This window comes from Molothrus ater, chromosome 6 (assembly GCF_012460135.2).
Source record: "Molothrus ater isolate BHLD 08-10-18 breed brown headed cowbird chromosome 6, BPBGC_Mater_1.1, whole genome shotgun sequence".
NCBI lineage: Eukaryota > Metazoa > Chordata > Aves > Passeriformes > Icteridae > Molothrus > Molothrus ater.
The window spans coordinates 1,905,638-1,924,067 of record NC_050483.2 but is presented as its reverse complement, the minus strand read 5'-3'; the positions used below and the strand labels follow the sequence as shown (position 1 = coordinate 1,924,067).

At 41.3% G+C, this 18,430-nt stretch overlaps 1 protein-coding gene across 2 annotated transcripts in view; it reads right to left on the bottom strand.

Annotated features, from left to right (window-relative positions):
- NAV2 (neuron navigator 2) overlaps positions 1-18,430 on the bottom strand; it is a 213,198-nt gene that overhangs the window by 147,831 nt on the left and 46,937 nt on the right. For both annotated transcript variants that reach the window (XM_054515028.1, XM_036383390.1), the window contains exons 2-3: positions 6,804-6,921; positions 3,535-3,587 (exon numbers count right to left, since the gene is read on the bottom strand). In XM_054515028.1, the coding sequence (XP_054371003.1) occupies positions 3,535-3,587; positions 6,804-6,921 (171 nt within the window). The remainder of the gene's footprint in view (positions 1-3,534; positions 3,588-6,803; positions 6,922-18,430) is intronic.

Sequence of the window (18,430 nt, the reverse complement as noted above, 5' to 3'; positions counted from 1 at the left end):
CCAAGCACCAGCCCACAGCGAACCACAGTAATTTGCTGCCCTATTTATAGGAGGTGCTGTGGTGTTTGTTAAGCCTTTCTGCTGCTCCAAATTCTCGTCCTGGGTGTCCCACAACTTCCCCAGACAGGGGGAGATGAAAGTCTGGTGTATCCACCCACAGGTTCTCCAGCTCTCTTCCTTTCAGCACGTTTCAGCTTGGCTATATTCATCCATGTATAATGTAGCATAGACAGCTCATACACTTTGGGTTTTGCTCATCATTTCACAAATGTAAGTGGGATGAACCCTTTTACAAGAGGTAACATTCAACACTTCCAAAGGCACTCACATGAATAAGAATAATCTGCAATACCCAGGAGGGCAGGTACAAACCTCCCATAATCTGCAAGATGCCACACATTAAACTCTAAAATCATGCCCTAAACAAGAAGCAAATAAGAAAAAAAAAAAAGGAAAAATATCTCTGTTTTTCTATAAACAAACCATATTAGCAGAGATAGCCCTACTCAGGTTTATTCACCCAAGTCTTCTTTTCAGAAGTGTGCAGGAGAGAAAACTGCCCTTGATTTATTGACCTTCAGCCAGTTATCAAGGACTATGCCAACATTTTCTGGGGTTTTTATTAAAAACCCAAATGCTGCAATGTTCTCCAAATGTTCTTGGTCCCAGAGCCTGTGCTCCATACAAGCACATCCTCTCTTACCCACAGTATTTTCTGCATGCAGCTGAAACTAATCACCAGAATTGCAGGCTTTTGTTTAGACAAATATCTACAGTATGAAAATATAGAGGTTTGGGGGGAAAAAAAGCCCTGAAACAGATTTTATGCAGAGGACGAGCTATAGAATAGTGTATAATAGATTATAGAAAAACTAGCCAACTCTTATCTGGAGCAAAGGAAGACAGGGATACTCCCCTCAGCAGAACTACCCAGACAGGATGATGATGGGAGGACAGGTTCTCACCTAAGTAATTTTTCACGGAGCCAGTGGGGTCCTTGTCATGCCATTTTTGGCACTGGGACAAGGCTGATAAGCACTGATGGTCCCACATGGTTCTGCAGTACTAAACTTCACTTGACAAGGCTTATTAGCACTGGCTTGGAGCCTGACAGACCCAAGCTGTCTCTAATGCTCAGTTTGGGCCAATTTGCCTGATGCTCTCCAACACAGGGAACGAGGCAGAGAGGCCAGGTCTGGCTCTGCAGAGAGCTCCCTCAGGTTTGGCACCACCAGCTTGGGACTGTGCCACATGGAAGTGAAGACACCTCTTGATGGATTTGGGAAGGCACAGGTTTGGTCCAGCTTTCTAAGCTGACACACCTGGCAGGGAGTGAGCTGATTCTTCACAGCTCAGCTCACATGTGTCTGCTCACGGCACTGGGACTCTGCAAAGGGAAAAGAGGATGGCAGGAGGCTGCCTTCCCTCTGAGATCTGCTGGATTTCTATACAATGAGCAAAGGTAAATCTCCATTTCTTGGTGCTATTCTTTTTTTTTTTTTTACATCCCCCCAAATCTCCTCATCTGTGCTGCTCACCTTTCAAGCACTCTAATATGGATATGGACACTTTGAACCGAAAGATTCATTTGAAAAAAGAGTGGCTATTACCCAAGTGTCTGGATGGCCTTGCCTCTGCCACCTCTCTGAGCCAGAGTTACCAGACACAAACACCAGCTTCCACATGCTGCAGGACCCTATAAGCTGTATTAATAGAGTGCACTGAAATGCAAAGGATGAAGACTGCTGTACCTAAAACAAGCACTGCAACATGTCTGTCCTATCTCCCTAAACACTGCAAGTAACTACTGCACCAACACCACCCCTACGAGGACTCCTGTGTTCTGCCTTAGAAGAATCATGGAATGATTTGGGTTGGAAGCATCCTCAAAGATCTTCTGGTTACATCTTCCACCACCCCACGTTTCTCCAAGCCCCCTCCAAGCCAGCCTTGAACACTTCCAGGGATGGGGCAGCCACAGCTTCTCTGGGAAACAACACTCTTTTTTACAGTCAGACAACAAAGAGCTCTGTAACCATGTGCACCTGAGAAAAGCAAGCCATAAGCATAATTCTCATTTTTCTCACATGAGGAAAACTGCAGGTCTGATGGGTGGGGGGGGTCAGTCCCACCCACTGCAGCCTCCTGAATGAGCAAGTGGAGTAACATCAGAGGAGGCAGCACAGACCAAATGTGTCCTTCCAGCCCTGTCCAGCATTCCTGACCCAGCACATGCCCCCTGCATGCCTCTGGTTATAACTTGATCCAGCTTTCAAAAGCAACATGCATCCCACTATCCAACAGAGCAGCACTTTCTGTCCATTGAGAATCATGGCTTGAAGTGACTTTTTTAGCTGCAACGTCCTGGAACTGGTTACAGACTCTGGTCCTGAATGAAATTCAGTTCTTAAGACACACTTGTGGAACATTAAATTACAGTAATTGTCAAAATTTCCTCATTATTTATACTCCAGACAGCTGCTGTGGCTACAGTGAGAACAGCAACCACCCTCTTCAAAGCAGCAAAAAGGAGCACTGATAAATCTTCCTGATGGCTTGCTTTCTACAGAGTGCTTGCTCCATGCTTTCAACAAGATTGATAACTTCCAAGATCCAGCAAAAAGCCAAGAGAGACGAGCAGAACAGAGTGTGAGTTTTGACTTGGGACGTCAAGCTCTCCTTAAATCTTCATTTCATTTTACTACATGAGTGGCTGTGATCATGCTGAAGTCATGAAGGTAGGGGCAGACAGGAACACTCATAAAAATAAAAAAACATTAAAAAAGCTTCCCACAGAAAACAGATATCCAAGTGTCCCAAAGCAAGCATTTGCAACGCCAAAGGAAGACAATAGAATTTATGTTGCAAAATGACTTTTTCTCAAGATACTTCAAACAAGGTTACTTCTTTCTGTATCATAAATTTTAAAAACTCTTCATTTAAATGCATTTTAAAAGCAAGTTTTTTATTATTTGTGTTCTTCATAAAATTCTGCTATACCTTTAGCTTCAGCAATACTCACAGCAAATATACTCCTGAGGTATTATTATAATTTTAATTTTCCTGGACTGATTTCTGGTTCTCCAGGTTTGAATATTAAATACAAGCAAGATACAAACCAAGTTCTTATCTGTCAACAAATTGCACCTTGAATTTTATGAAATTTTTTCATTTCATTCATACTGCTCATTTACTTAGTTTCATTTCAAAAGATATAGAAACTCTTAATCATACTTTCAAGTATCTAATTCTTTTTTCTATATATTTCTGTTTAATTATGTGATATTTCAGAAATATAAAGTAGCAATATAAAAATAATCTCAGTTGTAAATATGTGATATATTATAAGGCCTGATCCAACTACTGTGGAGTACAACAGGGCAAGAACTGTAATATTAATGTTCTGAAGGTTATACTTTTAGTCCACTACTGTGAAAAATTAAATAAAAATTGTTACTAAAAGTCTCAGACATTGAAGTCTGAGACTGTCACTCAGCCACTCACACACAAACAACAGACCACTTTACTACTCACCATTTGAGACCTATTTTTTGGGCAGCCATTGATGTCTTCAATCTTTTCATTTGCTGTAAGGCAAAAAAAAAAAAAAAAAGAGGCAATAAAGCAAAAAACCTAAACCAAGGGCATTTATTCCAATGATTCTTGAGCACCTGCTGCCAGCTCAGTGAAGGGTTTTGGATTGTGGCCGTCCCATCCAAGTGAACGTGTGAAACACTGAGAGCCACAAAAAGGAAAAAAGCAGCTGGAGTTCTCCACTGGGTCGTGCCTCCAGAGACAGCTGGGGCAGAAGGCAACTGCTCTGACAACCTCTTGTACAGTGACAGGGAATTCCTTTAAACTGCAAGAAGATGTGAGCTCTGGAAGCTGAATCAGTGCTGGGTGGAAAAGTGAGCACTGCACATACAGAGATGTTAGCATGGCAGAAGGTTTGCTTGAAGAGTGAATACAGGTTTTAAATCCAAATGGTAAATTTATGATCAATACCAATAATTTTTTTCTTTCTTTTTTAAAGCACAAATCATGAAACAACTTTCAAGATTCTCGACCATGGCTCACATGCTACCCCAACCTGCAGAAGAGCAGAGTTTGCATCTTTAGAAGAGCACAGTTTCCATCTTTAAGGTCAGAGGTAATCCCTGAGGTGGACAATGTTTGCCTTAGAGTCTGAGTTTGCTCTGTTTCACCTTTCAGCCTTGGATGCTGAAATGACTTTATGTTTGAGTCTGAAGAACCAGTTACAACCAAAGTTCAGCTTCCCATAGCTATTTTACTGTAATAAAGGCAGGCACTCACATCCCATTTGATTCATGCATTAAAAGCTGTATTTTGTTCATGTATTCTCAGGACACCAGTCAGTCAGGACTCCATCCACTTCACAGATCCCCTCTGTCAGGAGGATCACATTTGGCACAATATTCCAGTAGCAGTCATAGCCATGAGAAACAAAGCAGTAACAGAGCTTCACTCTTGCCTGATAGCTCCCATTTTACACACTCATGACACAATGCAATGAGAAACTGATGCTAATCTGAGAGAGACTGCAGCTGAATTCAGGTGTGCTCCCCATCAGCCTCTACACATGAAAAGCACACGCTGCTTCCAGGAATGCCATCTCAGGTTTGGCCATACAGAAACAGAGATTAATTCATTAAACCCCATTTTCCAAGTCCTGTGCACCCATCTCGTAATATTAAATTTATTACACTTTTAAAAATTGATAACTGTACTGCTATAAATGGGCACCATTCACAGCTACTTGAAAGCAGACTAATGAACTTGTGAAGGAGGTGTCTCTTGTTTGGGACACATGGACAGAGATACCTCCAAGAACCCAGGCCATACCCAGTGTGTCTGCATTCATGGATTTAAATACAGCTGCTCTGTTTGTATGGCATTACTAAGGCATATAGGACTTACATGTTCTTTTACAGGCTCACAAATTTTGAACTGAAATGAACCAGCATGATCTGAATGCATTTTAATTGACTTGGAAATAGCTGCTTTTGCACATAGCACACCATAACATAAAAAAAAACAAACAAAAAAACCTCTCCTACACTGCATATCAAAGCTTTCTTACTATGTAGTTAGGAAAAAAAGCTTGGATTTTGCAGGCTACAGAAAAAGCTGCTTCTACGTGTGAAAGCCCTCCTCATCTTTGTGACAATGAGATGCAGCTGCCTAAAGCCATACACAGCAGAAACAAATTACTTTTCTGCACTATTAATTTGCTGGATTAAACTCAGAATGTTTAAATATGACCTTTCTTCCACATGAAAAAGGTTCTTCAAAAAAGAAATCCTTCCCCTCATACTTCAACTTTTGAAACCTTGCAGACCTTATCTTAAATATTAGCCAAAAGGCAGCTATAAAAATGACCAGAAAAAACAACGTGCAAAGGTGATCAAAGCAATAACTGGTTATGTACTTTAGAAGGAATAATTTGAATTTCATAAGGGTTTTCACGAGTCAATACTCAAAGAGCTACATTTAAATATTTGGTAGAAGGAACCAAGTCCACATTTTGATGGTGGTACTCTTGCACACACGTTCTCATGCAGAAGTTTCCTACAACTGTGTTAAGGCAGGGTAGCCAGAGAGGCATGAAAGGAATCAACACCTAACTGCTCCTGGGTTTCCAAAACCCCTTCCTATTAAAGGAAAGGGCTATAGGAAGGAGCATTGTTCAAAGTGAATGCCTGTCAACACACAGTCATCAATCCATTCATGGCCTGTTTTTACACCTCTGTAACTGCACAGGCAGGTCTGCAAGGCTACTGAGATACAGTGCTGCTCTACAGCAGAGAGACAAAATCTTTTTGAACATATCCCAGTAGAATCACTGGAAGATGTTTCACTGTGTCATCCCAGAACAGGGCTTGCAGATCCCTACCTCAAACCCAGAAGCAGCTCCCTTACAGCATCTCAAACACACATCATAAATATGCATGCACTGATGTCCTGCTCCTTCATTGCCTGCTTCTTAATTTGCATCTCAAATCTGTCAGTTTGCTCCTAACAATGGCTGTCCTAATTCCCATTAGCAGCTTTCCCATTCCATCCATCTCCATTGGCCCATGCATGTGTTTTGTGGCATCCCCAGATGGATGAGCCTCTGAAGGAACTAATGAAGGATCCAGGCCCAAGGGAAGAGGGACAATATGCAGCTCCACATGGAGAAAATTGTTCAGAACTTTCATTACCCACGAGCATTAATGCACTAATTTAAGAGAACTAAAGGCTTTGGATAAAATAACTGAGCCTGCACTTGAGATTTGTCCTAATGGTAAGTGATTTTCCTCATCTGAAAACTCGTTATCAAACATTTCTTTTTCTGCCACACAAAAATTACATCCTTTCTCCTTTCCCAGCTGTATATATGGATCTCCCAAATCCAACTGGAGGCAGGAGGTTCAACACAGGAGGCAACATCACTGTGAATTATATTCAAACCAGTACCCAAGAGGTATTAGAAATAGTGAGGGCTAACAGCATCCTAGCAGAAAAAAAATAAAAATCTCATGAGTTGTTTTTTCTAACATTCAGCCATGTGGAGAAATACTGCTGTGTCAGGAGATCTTATCAGCAACATCCAATATTTTCCCACTACAAGACAAGGCTTTTTCAAATTAATTACCAAAGCCTCTGAAGGCAAATGACCTTCATAATTCCATGCAGTTTGATGGATAGCCCCCCATGCACTCTGTTAGTGTAGAAGATGAAAACAGGGATTGTCTGACTGAGCTGGTGGATACTTGGCACAAACACAGAAAGTCACTCACCTACAACCTGGATTATTTCAGCTAGCAGGACTCCATCGGTCACATCTTGCTGTAGATCTTTTATCAATCTCTTGTGACCAGATTTTGCCAGATAGTGATTAGCCCAATCCGTATAAATCTGTTAGGAGACAGACAAACAAAACCAAACTGTTACTCAACCTGAAAAATGACAAGTCTTTGTTTCTCTCAGTATCCAAAAGGCTGGTTTCAGACCACTGCCTTTTTCTTTCCCCTCTTCTAAACAAGTCAACAGCATTAAAATTCAAGGCTTTGAAAATGGACTTTTTTATTCAGCAACCTGACATCAAAGCCCAAGGCAGATGACAGCGAGCTCCTGGACATGTTACAGCTTGAATGGACCATCAGGAGGCCAGTGGAATACTCTACAGCAGCAGTGAGTGCGCACAAGAGATTTCAATTTCCACCCAAGATTTTTTTTCTTTTTTGCATTTTCCCTTTGACATTTTTTTCTTCACAGCTGTTATTGAGACAGTTTTAAAGGTTCTTTTCCCACAAAAGCTTCTGGTAGATATTAGCCATACAGCAGTTTCATTGTGAGGAAACTCCTTTATTGTATTAGCAAAGAAACCTTTAAAGGTCCTAAACATCCACCAATTTTAATAAATTCCATCTCAGAGGTTAAATAGGCCCATTAAATCACTTTTAATCTATTATTCTATTTAATCTATTATTCACTATTAATTCTATTATTCCAAACTTCCAGCTGTTGGAATTTATTTCAAAATGTATTACCTGAAAACTAAGCGGACCAAGCAGCCAAAATCTCTCTTTAATTTCCATTAAGTACTGGTCATCATATGCCAGCACAACTTATTCAAGATCTCCAGAAAACCTATAAAAACTTTTCATGCTAGGTTATCAAAAAGAAGCTAAATTATTTCATTATGATTTTCTGCCTATGAATTAAATAACACTATTCTTTGCATAGGAAAATATTCTGAATTAAGATTTTGTAAAATTACCTATTATGTTCCCCAAAAATAGGGTAAAAACAATTAAATATCAGGATTTTACCTTTTAAATATATAAATATTAATGTTCATCCCTACTCTGAAGAGTGTCTAGAATATTGGAAACACATTCATCCCAAGCCAGTCTATCAGTAAGCAGATGTAGATTCCATGTGCTTCCAGGAGCACGAGCCATCCCAACCCTCAGAGAGCCTACAAATGCCTCCACACCAGGCTGAGAGTCACTGCCCCAGAGGGAACAACAGTACTGAGTCCCCAAAAACCCAGGGAAAGCCCTCCCTGTGCACTGCCCAGGAAATGCTGCTTTCCTTCACGGTTACTGAGCGATGGAAAGAAGGGAGCGCAAGGAGAGGTGTGGCTCTCCAGGCTGAACAGCTCCAGCTTCAGGAGAGGGGCTGCAGCCCTCTGACCATCTCCATGGACCTCCTCTGCACTCCAGAGCTCCACACCCTCCTTATCCCATGGGCCCAGGGCTGAGCAGTGCACATCCTCTCCCTAACTGACCCACAGCTCCTCACTCCAGAGGCATCTCCAGCCTTGCATTTCTGTCACCCTGATACTGTCTGAAAAATCCCTTCGCCAGCATTCCTTCTCCTGGGAAGCTGGGAAGCTTCAGCTTCTTCCTCTTTTCCTGCTTTGGAATGTGATTTGGAGAATTGTTTACCCAGCCTGTGAATTGTTTTAACTTAATGAGCAATCCCATTCCAGCTGTGTCGGACTCTGAGTCTCTCACAGGTTTTTATTATCATTCTTGTTTTAGCCTTCTGATGTCCCCTTTCTCTTTCTTTAGTATAGTTTTAGTATATAATTTTCATCAAAAATATACTATAATAAATATAATATAATAAACATAATATAATAAATATAATATAATAAATATAATATAATAAATATAATATAATTAATATAATATAATAATATAATATAATATAATATAATATAATATAATATAATATAATATAATATATAGAATATATAGCATCTAATAGCATATAATGTAATATAATATCATCTCATATCATATCGTATCATAAAATAACAAATCAGACTTCTGAGAACATGGAGTCAAATTCTCATCTCTCTCCTCGTCCTGGGGACCCAATACCACAACACATTTTCAGTGTGGTGATGATGTCCTCTCTCACAGGAAGCAAAAGCCAGCTTTTTACCAAGTCTAGAGGGCAAGTGTTTGCCACAAGACAGAGCAACCTGGATGTAATACAAGGATTGTGATTTCATGCTCCTGCTGCACTTGCTGATAAAATGTTCATGTGATAAAATGAAGAACTGAGGTTTTTGTTATAGTCCTCATAGACTATAGTCCAGTTTTTGTTATCAGGTCTTCATTTGTGGTTTTTTTTTTTTAACCTGTAAAACACAACTGATAGCAGCCATGAACAAATCACTTAATATCTGAAAGATATGCCCCTATTTTCCACCATTTATCCTTTACTTTCTCCTTCAGAACAGCAGGATGTGCATTTCCTATGTCAACAGCATCATGGCTTGAACAGAAAAAAACACTGGAACAACCCCAGGAAAAAAAAAGCCCCAGAGCTGAAAAACATCTCAATGAAATAAAGGCTGAGTACACAGGAGTGATTTCCCCAGCTGAACAAGAAAAGGGGCAGAAAACCCACGCTGCACAAACCAGACATTGTGTTCCTTAGCTCCTTTCAGAAGAAAACATTTTCCATAACAGGAAAATATTTTAAAAGATTCAACGACTCCAAAGAACTGGGGTTGGCTTAACCTACTTTTCTGCCACGTGGTTTTAGCTTTCTTATCTAGGAGTGAAGACATATGAGGAAACAGGTTATAAACCATTTACTTTGCAAGTGCAAGGGTCCAACCCCCCCCCTCCACGCCTTCAATTCAGCTGACAAGGAACTTATCAAACACAATAACCATGTTTCCTTTAATGGGAAGGCTGCAATGAATGTCCTAATTTATCACTGAAGGACTTTCAGAAAAGGTAAGATTAAACTTCAATGTAACAGTTCAATCCTGGATCATTTCCATGATGCAGGCAGACAAATCCTGGGATCAGCCCCAGAGTTAGAACAGGAGCAGACCCCTCCTGGCAGAGCCTAAAATCACAGCAAGACCTTGAGAGCGAGTAAGGATTGATTTTTAAGTCAAGTAACAGGATGAGAATGCTTGGCTGGCATTGTAAAACTGCTATCCTGTACCTGCTTCCTACTGCCCTAATTCCTGCTGCACCCAGGAACACCAGATCTTATGTTCATTATATTCTTATATTCATATATTCAAACAGAACTGCATCAAAGAAATCCCTGAAGTCCCTTAATTCCTCCTGCTAAAGGAGACAACTTGAAAAACCCCAAATACCTGCTGCCTGATTCACTGCCTATGATAACACCTAAAGAAATTCCCTCTGATAGCAAATTATTCTTGTAAACCCCACTTTGGGTACTGAAGTCAGCCTGCTACAAGCAGAGCTTTTATGCTCATTATGAAATGCACACCAGTATGGAGGAACTATTTGTTTCTGGGGTATTTAAGGGTGTGGAATATTCTTTCATTCCACTAGTTGATTAGGAGAGCATTTCACAGATATAATGTGTTTCTCTTAAAAATGTTATCACACAACATTATTTTGCAATATGTGTAACATGCAAATTATTATTTTTTAGCTGCCTGGGCTATGTATTTGCAATCTCTGAAGCATTCCTAGGCATACAGTGTTACCCAGGCTTGTTGGAGTAGCTCCTCGTGGTCACCACTGATTTTTATGGCACATATTAAGCTAATAACTGAAACTTTCCAGGATGTTTTTAAAACCTGCTTGTTACAAGTCTTTGTAATGTACTACACAAATAGATTTCTAATGTTTCTTTTCCTTTTCCTTACAAACAAGTGGAAAAAAATAATTGCACAATGGCTGCTATTTCTAGACACATGAAATAAGTTTCAAAGCACACAGTGTTTTCAAATATTCAAAACCAGGCAAATAATTGGAAAAACAATAATAAAAGAAGCAAGAAAACACTGCTGAGAAACTTTCCATTTCCCTATCTTTGCACATCAATTATGAGTGTTCCTCAGGTATTTTTGAATATTCACGCAAAAATTACCTGAACAGTTGTCTAATTAAAAATATACAAATCTTAATATGAAATATTAAACCCACTACAACCCAGGAGACATTGCCTTATTATACACACCAGTATGGGCTTTTAAAACTTTTCAGTGATTTCACACAGTATGAAAATCACTGGAGGCAGCTTCTTTACTTTGGTTAGTAAAATCAAGTGAACATGGTGATTTGGGCATTATCACCATAAGCAGGTCTTTCTGCCCAAGGCAGGTTAATGTTTAACTCAGGTCTAAGTCCCAGCTTCTGTTGAAGGTGGACTCAGCTGTTTGGTAGCTTTTTTTCCCTCTGTTGTAGTGTATGATCTTAGGAATCCAGTTTTCTGGGAACAAATTAAAAACTTATGTGAAAGATCTTTTTCTTCTCACTTCTTCTCCGCCCCTTTGATCCACCAGATTTGAAATAAGAGCATTACAGTTAAGGATCAATTCTGGAGATATTCAGTACATAATGAGTCATAGCTAAAACACTAAAATGTAGCGCAAAACCCACTGAGGTTTGGGGAAAAAAGAATCCAAATTCTAAAGAAATTGAACTCTGTCTGTAAAGAAAAAGGCCTGAACACTGTCATCGATCAACAAGATTGAAGAATTTTGAAACTTAGTGGGGTTTCTCCCCACTGCCCTTCCCTTGGCCTCACACCTGCATCTTTAAAGCACGTTTCAGATGAGAGAAGGATCTCGCTTTCCAGCCAGGAGACCCTGGAATCCTCTGGCACTCCGAGGCTCCTGCAGCATTTCTGGCTGTGCTGAGAGAGCACACCCAGCACACCTGAGCCCACCTGCCCTGTACCTGAGCACTGAATCAGTACAAAAGGTGCCTTCTGCAGAACTGCTTGGTTGTTCCAGCCCACACAGCCACCCCCAAGCGCCTGAAGAAGGCTGGGGAGCAGAACTGACCAGCAAAACCAGGATAGAAACCATGAATAAAGTCGTGGGAGCAATGAATGCAGGAAGATCCTTTAGAGGATCAGTGTATCCCTGGGACTGCAATTAGGTTAAGGTGCCAGGTTTTATCAGTTTATATTGGTTTTGCCTGAGGGTCAGTATTCTGAAATACACTCATGAAAAGCAAAGGATTCTGCTTGAAAAGAATGTCTCTGTTCCATGCAAGTAGAAAATATGCCTGTATCTCTTCCTTGTTTCTCATTTCCACACACACACACAAATCTAATTATAATCAATGCCCAAGTAAATTTTCAAATCTTTCTCTCCTTCCCTTACCATGTCAGTTCTGAATTAATCAGACTTTGATTGTTTTCTCCCAATAATTATCATGAATCAGGCTCTCATGAATCTGGTAACAGCTGAAGAATATCTTTTTGACATCATGCAGCATAATTAGAGCAGAGCAAGGCTTGTTTCATGATTGAATAGCAGGGTTAGTCACACTGATGAGCTCCCATTCCAGAAGAGCCACCACAATGCAGTGCCTGTGCTGCTGCTAACCAAACCACACTGCCTGCTGACCTTCTCAGGGAAAACAAAAACCACCCCAAAACCTAAAAATAGCCACAACACACTGAGATGACCCAAGGGGAATGCCTGCAGTCCTTACAACACTGAGGGGTTTTGGAAAAGCCCCACAGATACTCACTGCTGCCCAGTGTCATGGGGCTTGCACATGTGGAGTCATAAAATCCCAATTTTTCACTGGCAACACTAATTGCAATCTCCTGTTGATCCATGCTCCAGTCCAACACAATGATCTCATTAACAGATATCACACTGCAAAGCCCAGAGCTGAACAGCTAGAGTCAAAGGTTTGGCTGGAAAGCTCATCCCTCTGAAGCATCTCTGGCTCCAAGGAAGCACAGGAAGGATAATGGATATTTTGAAAGTGCAGAGAGATTATGGCCCTGACAATATTTTGCTGAGTTACTGGCAAAAGGACAACAAGGAAGCAAATGGTAAAAAAAAAAAATTAAAAATCAAGTTTAACAGCATTTGTCACACATCTTTCTTTAAAGTTTTCTTACAATTTGTGGTCCCTAAATGGTTCTTAAACTCTGTAGAAGTCTCTATCTGTACATCTGTACCAAGACACAAATCCCACTAAAAGGGTAATGCTGACTCCTCCAGAATGAATTAAACTTTGCACTGCCATCCAAAAACACTCTGTCATGGCTTTTCCCCCAATATAAATCCTTGCAAAACAAAACAAACCAAAACAAATGCTTAAAAAGCAGGACACAGGATTAATAACGTGTCACTCCATTTCTCTGTGATAACTTTAAGGTGTTAGTGGGCTTTGAGCAAAGAGTTCTGACTGCTCCTTTTCTTTTAGGATGAGGGTCTGAGGACAGCAGGAGTCAAAGCAAACACACTTTGTCCTTAGGGGTGCCCTTGAATCCCCAGTGACTCCCAGCCCAGAAGGAAAGGACACATGAGGCAAGGACTGAATCACTTCTCCTCCCTGGTCCAAGATCCTGCAAACATCTGGAAAGCCGGGATGGAGGGCTGGAGCTTTGTTTACTCAATCCTACCAAGCACCTTGGCACCAAAGCCAGCTAATAGAGGGAGGAAACCACGGGAAACTCCAAGCCTGAGGCAGTGATGGGCTGAATTGCAGGTGGATTCCCTTCACCAGGCAGGTGAGACAGCAGAATTGCCTTCCTGGAATGTCACCTATGGACAACAGGCTGGATGGGGCTTTGAGTGACCTGCTCTGGTGGAGAGTGTCCCTGCCCATGGCAGGGGGGTGGAATGAGATCATCTTTAAGGTCCCTTCCAACCCAAACCACTCTCTGGTTGTATGATTTGCAATCCCCTAAACACAGCTGTCACACACATATGCACATAGACCTACCAATTAGTACCTAACATGATGCCAGGACTCTCAATGACCCAAAGTGCTGGAACTTTGGAGTTATCATCAACTATTGAGAATTGACCTACAACCATCTGCAATTCCCACATTTCTGGGGAAACAGAGATAACTCTGCTTCTTTTTTTTTTTAATTTCTTAAGGCAACCCAATTAAATTATTCATTCTACTCAGATGTGCAAGTGTTTGTTGCAACTGCTTTGACTTATTACCCAGCTGGTGAGGATATTCTTCTGAATATTACATCTTACTGGACACTTGTGTACATAAATTAGCCCTTGGAAGTTAAATAGATAAATGGATAATTTAAACACCACTGGGACTACTTATTTCTCTCTCTTTAAAGCCTTATTCCCAGCTGAGGAGGGCTTTTCTCATGCATATGACTACTATTCAAAAGCAATGGGCTGACTCACAGCACACAGAGCCAAGCATATGTGTCAATTTTAGCAGGCCTGCAACCTTTCCAGGAATAGAGCCTTGGACTGTGAACACTTCAGAGCAGGCACTGAGTGTGTTTAGAGCAGATCTTTGGTGGATACTTAACAAGCATCGTGCTTTCAATTGCCCAGCTGGCACCTTTCCTACTCTTTCCCCACTGAATATTTGACTACATTTAATATAAAAGAGGAGCAAAAGAGAGAATTCCTTTTTTTCACCCCAGCTGCAAAGCTTCTGAACCCTGTCACTGACAGGTGTTGCCTACACAGAGGGCTGGATATTTCACAGCAGAGCAGCAGTTTCCTGTGGAGCAGCCTCCAAGGTGAAGCAAGGACAGTGACTGTGCTGGCATCCGGCATGCTGCACCCTCAATGCTCCCATTATCCATCCACACATCCCTGTCAAGCTGGAGCCACACACACCATGCCAAGCAGGTGCCACTCTCTGATTCCCCCTTGCAAAAACCCCCACCAAGTCCTGAATAAAATGAGATTGCACTCACACCTGCAGCGATTCCTTGGCGGACCCCAAAGTGAAATAGAGTTCAGTTTGCTGAGCTGATTGGCAAAACCCACTCCCAGTCACATTTGGCTGCAGTGAAACAACTGAACTCATCTCACACCAACAAATTATCATCTACCTCAGAGAACAAAAGCAGCAAATGCACTATTTTTTTTTCAGTGTTTTCTAAAGTCACCTGAAGTGCATAGCAAGTTATTTTCAAATATCACAATTGTCATAGACAAAATATACCCATTTACATCTACTACCACACACAAACAGCAAGAGAAGAGGGCTTATCTGGAATGGTGGTACATTTCTACTCCGAAGAGAAACCACAGAAAATCCTAAGAAGCTGCAGAAGAAAAGGAAAAAAAAAAAAAAAAACCAAAAACCAAAACCAAAATAACACTTCTAAGGCTGAAGTTAGTAACTGTTCAACAGCACCACTGCCATGATCCAGGAGCCAAGAGCTGCTTACTGTTTTATAATGGTCACAGGAAAATTTACTTCTCCCACGAACAGGGACCTGGAAGGTCATACCACTTATTGGCATATTTAATGTGAATATATCTGCTGGAGTCCAGCTTGCTCTTCCTTCTCAAGGGGTCCACAGTTAAATGATTATATATATGCTGGCATGTGAAGCTTGGGTGGTTAATTTTAGCTGAAGACACGCATGCACAGTGCTCAGACTTCTGACACAGTCAAACTTTACAAATCCCACCCCTCCTGCAGCTCTTCCCTTACACCCCCACTGCTCCCTTCTCTCTGTGTCTAACACAGAGTTCCAATGTTTGGCATCAATTTCAAACAGGATCAGTATATTTTACAGTATCAAAGCTATTTACAGCAAGAATAAAGTTTGGCAGGTCTTTTGCGTTGGACACTGCAGGCATTAAAAGAATGATTAAAGAAATTGCTGGGGTTTTGTTTGACTGTTTTGTTCTGTTGTTGTTTTGGGTTGTTTGGGGTTTTTTACACAATCAGGAGGCTTTTAACCTACTATAGAGACAACCCCCTTCCTGTAAATGCTTCTAAAATCTACTGAAATTTATGCTCTGAAAGGGAACCCAAGATTTTGCATGACAAAAACCACCAGGTACACCTCTTTTTAGACCTCCAGAGCATATTTGAAGGTTTTAGCCATCACAAATGCAAGCTAAAAAGCATCGGGCTGAATGAGACCTGGAATGGACACAGACCACCTGGGCAAGGGCTGCCTGCCCTCTGGCCAGACCCCACCATGTGCAAGTCAGCCTTAATTCCATGGCCTGACCACTGTTGCTGGCATTCCTTAAAAATACAGAGAATTGGCACTTGTAAGATGCTTGGCTGGAATTCTTTATATTAAAAAAAAAATAAAAAAAATAACACAGGCGATGCTGCCAAGGTGAGAAGCGCCGGCTGCTTCACCTCCCCTCTTGCCAAGCTGAAGGATAGATGTCTGACATTTTCGCTGTTGATTTTTCAAAAGGCACATGCCTGCCAGAGTCAGATCCATGGGGCTCTTTTGAGTGCTCCATGAAAAGCAAACAGCCTGGGAGCCACAGTGTCTCCACATCAGCTCTCCCCCCAGCAAAGGGGTGTTTGTTTTGGGGAGGTGGGGGACGACAGGGGCTTTGATGGAGTTTGAGGAGAACATGAAGGAGCTGGGACATGAAGGAGCTGCTTTACCCAAACAGGCTCTGATGTGCTCAGGACTGTGCTGTGAACAACAGCTCTGCCAATGCAGACAGGCTGAGTGGGAGAAGGGGGGAGTTTGCACGTGTTCCCCCCAAAACTCTGACCACTGAAGATGGGAGAAAGCTCTAACTCCAGGGTGCTACAGCCTTACAGCTTCTGCTGTGAGCACGCAACACTCAATGTGAGCGGTTCCCAAAACTCCATGTACCCTTGGCTTGTGACACTAAATGTGTCTTCTAAACTTTTCTAATAAAGACAGATTCCTTTTCTCCATTTGGAAAAGATATGAGAGACTGATCCAAACAGCTGCTGTAATTTCATTGGTATTTTTCACCTGGGGTCACAAATCTGTGTGTTTGCAGTATCATCTCCTCTGGGCAGAGAGCCACGGCTGCAGGAGGGATCAGAACAGATGAACCATCACTGCTGGATTGGACTCTGAGAAACAAAGGGCAAGGAAAAGATTCCAGGAGATAATAATCTGAAGAGGGCTGGAAATGGAACCTGATTTGCCATGTAGCATTTTAAGAACAAAGTCACTCCTCTATTCCATTTTCTCTTGATTGCTTAGAAGATTAATTCATCAAAACAACTTTCACAGATGTGAAGCCACTCCAAGTAAAAATAAAATTGGTTTCTAAGGCACGTCATACTAAACCCTTTCAACTCCTAGCAGTGTATGAAGATGAAAGTTATCTGATCCAAACACCGAGGCCAGGAAACATTGCAAAAGCTTTTCTTAATTTTTAACAAAATCAGTTTGCTGTGGGGATTAGGGAATTACAGAAATTGGCCTTGGTCTCACAGCAAATCCTAGCCCTCTTTTAGCCAAGAAGGACCAGCCAACATTTCCTTTTGGGTCTGCTTAGTGCTTGATGGACAAAAATGAGACTTCAAAACCAGGGCCTGGGTAGGCTCAGTCCATATCAACACTGCAGTCACCAGCCAAATATCCTCCTCTCCCACAAACAGAGCATCTAATGCCACTCAAAAAAGAGTAAAAGTCAGCTGCACTTCCTCCCTCACTCCAGAAAATGTAATTTAGTTCAGTGTCCAAGGCTTTTCAGGAGAGGCAGTGCCTCTGGGGCTGCCAGAAGCTGGCGAGAGGCAGAGCTCTCTGACACCTGGAACGACATAAAGCAACAGGCAACCAACACATGGATGAAAAATCACTGCAGCTGAGCTAGGAAGGCCAACAATTCACCACTTTATCTGCCAAGCAAGATCAATGCAAAATCTGGAGATGGAAAAGGAGGAAACAAGACCCAAACTTGAGCAAGGACTTGACCACATGATTGCTTCAAGCATGTACTCAGGTCTCAGTTACTGAGCGCACATTTAACTCTTCTGAACAGGAACGCTGAAGAACTGGACAGTACTGAAGCTGGTAGTTAAAGAATTCCATATTAATTCCATTATTTCTAAAGCTTATTGATGATAAGAGTAAGAACAAGAAGGAGCCAATTACCTTTCCAAAGACTTTTTTTATATTCTGGCCATGTTTCTAACACACCTCCAGCTACTGGGCACTGTCAGAAATGGGACAGTTGGCTAGACAAATCCTAGGTGTGACCTACTTTAAGCTGCATTTTTAAGATAGTGAAAAATATTTTGTGACAGCTGAGCATTAATTTGCGTGGCAGAGACTCCATCCCAAAAGAAACACAAAATGACCAATAATCTCAGAAGGACCCAGCTTTTCCCATTAGAGCTCATCTTCCTCCTAGCCATCAAAATAAAAAAAACAATCTTTCAGAAAACTTCAGATAGTTTTAAAAAAACTAAATTAGTGCCAGATCTCCAGCATTTTTAAAATCTGGTCCTCACTTTTCAGTAGAGAAAAAGGAAATATTAATAAATATTTGTATCAACATACAGATGAGAGGATGCAGCCCACATAGGTCTCTGGCCCTAAAAGTTTTGTTAATGAGATCTTGAGGTAAAATTCTTGCATTTGAATACACTAACAACCATCTATACATAGGTGGAAGCATTTTTGGTTTTGTTATGTCATTCACTATATTGCCACACAGCCCAAAAATCAGGCTACAGAAAAAAGCCTC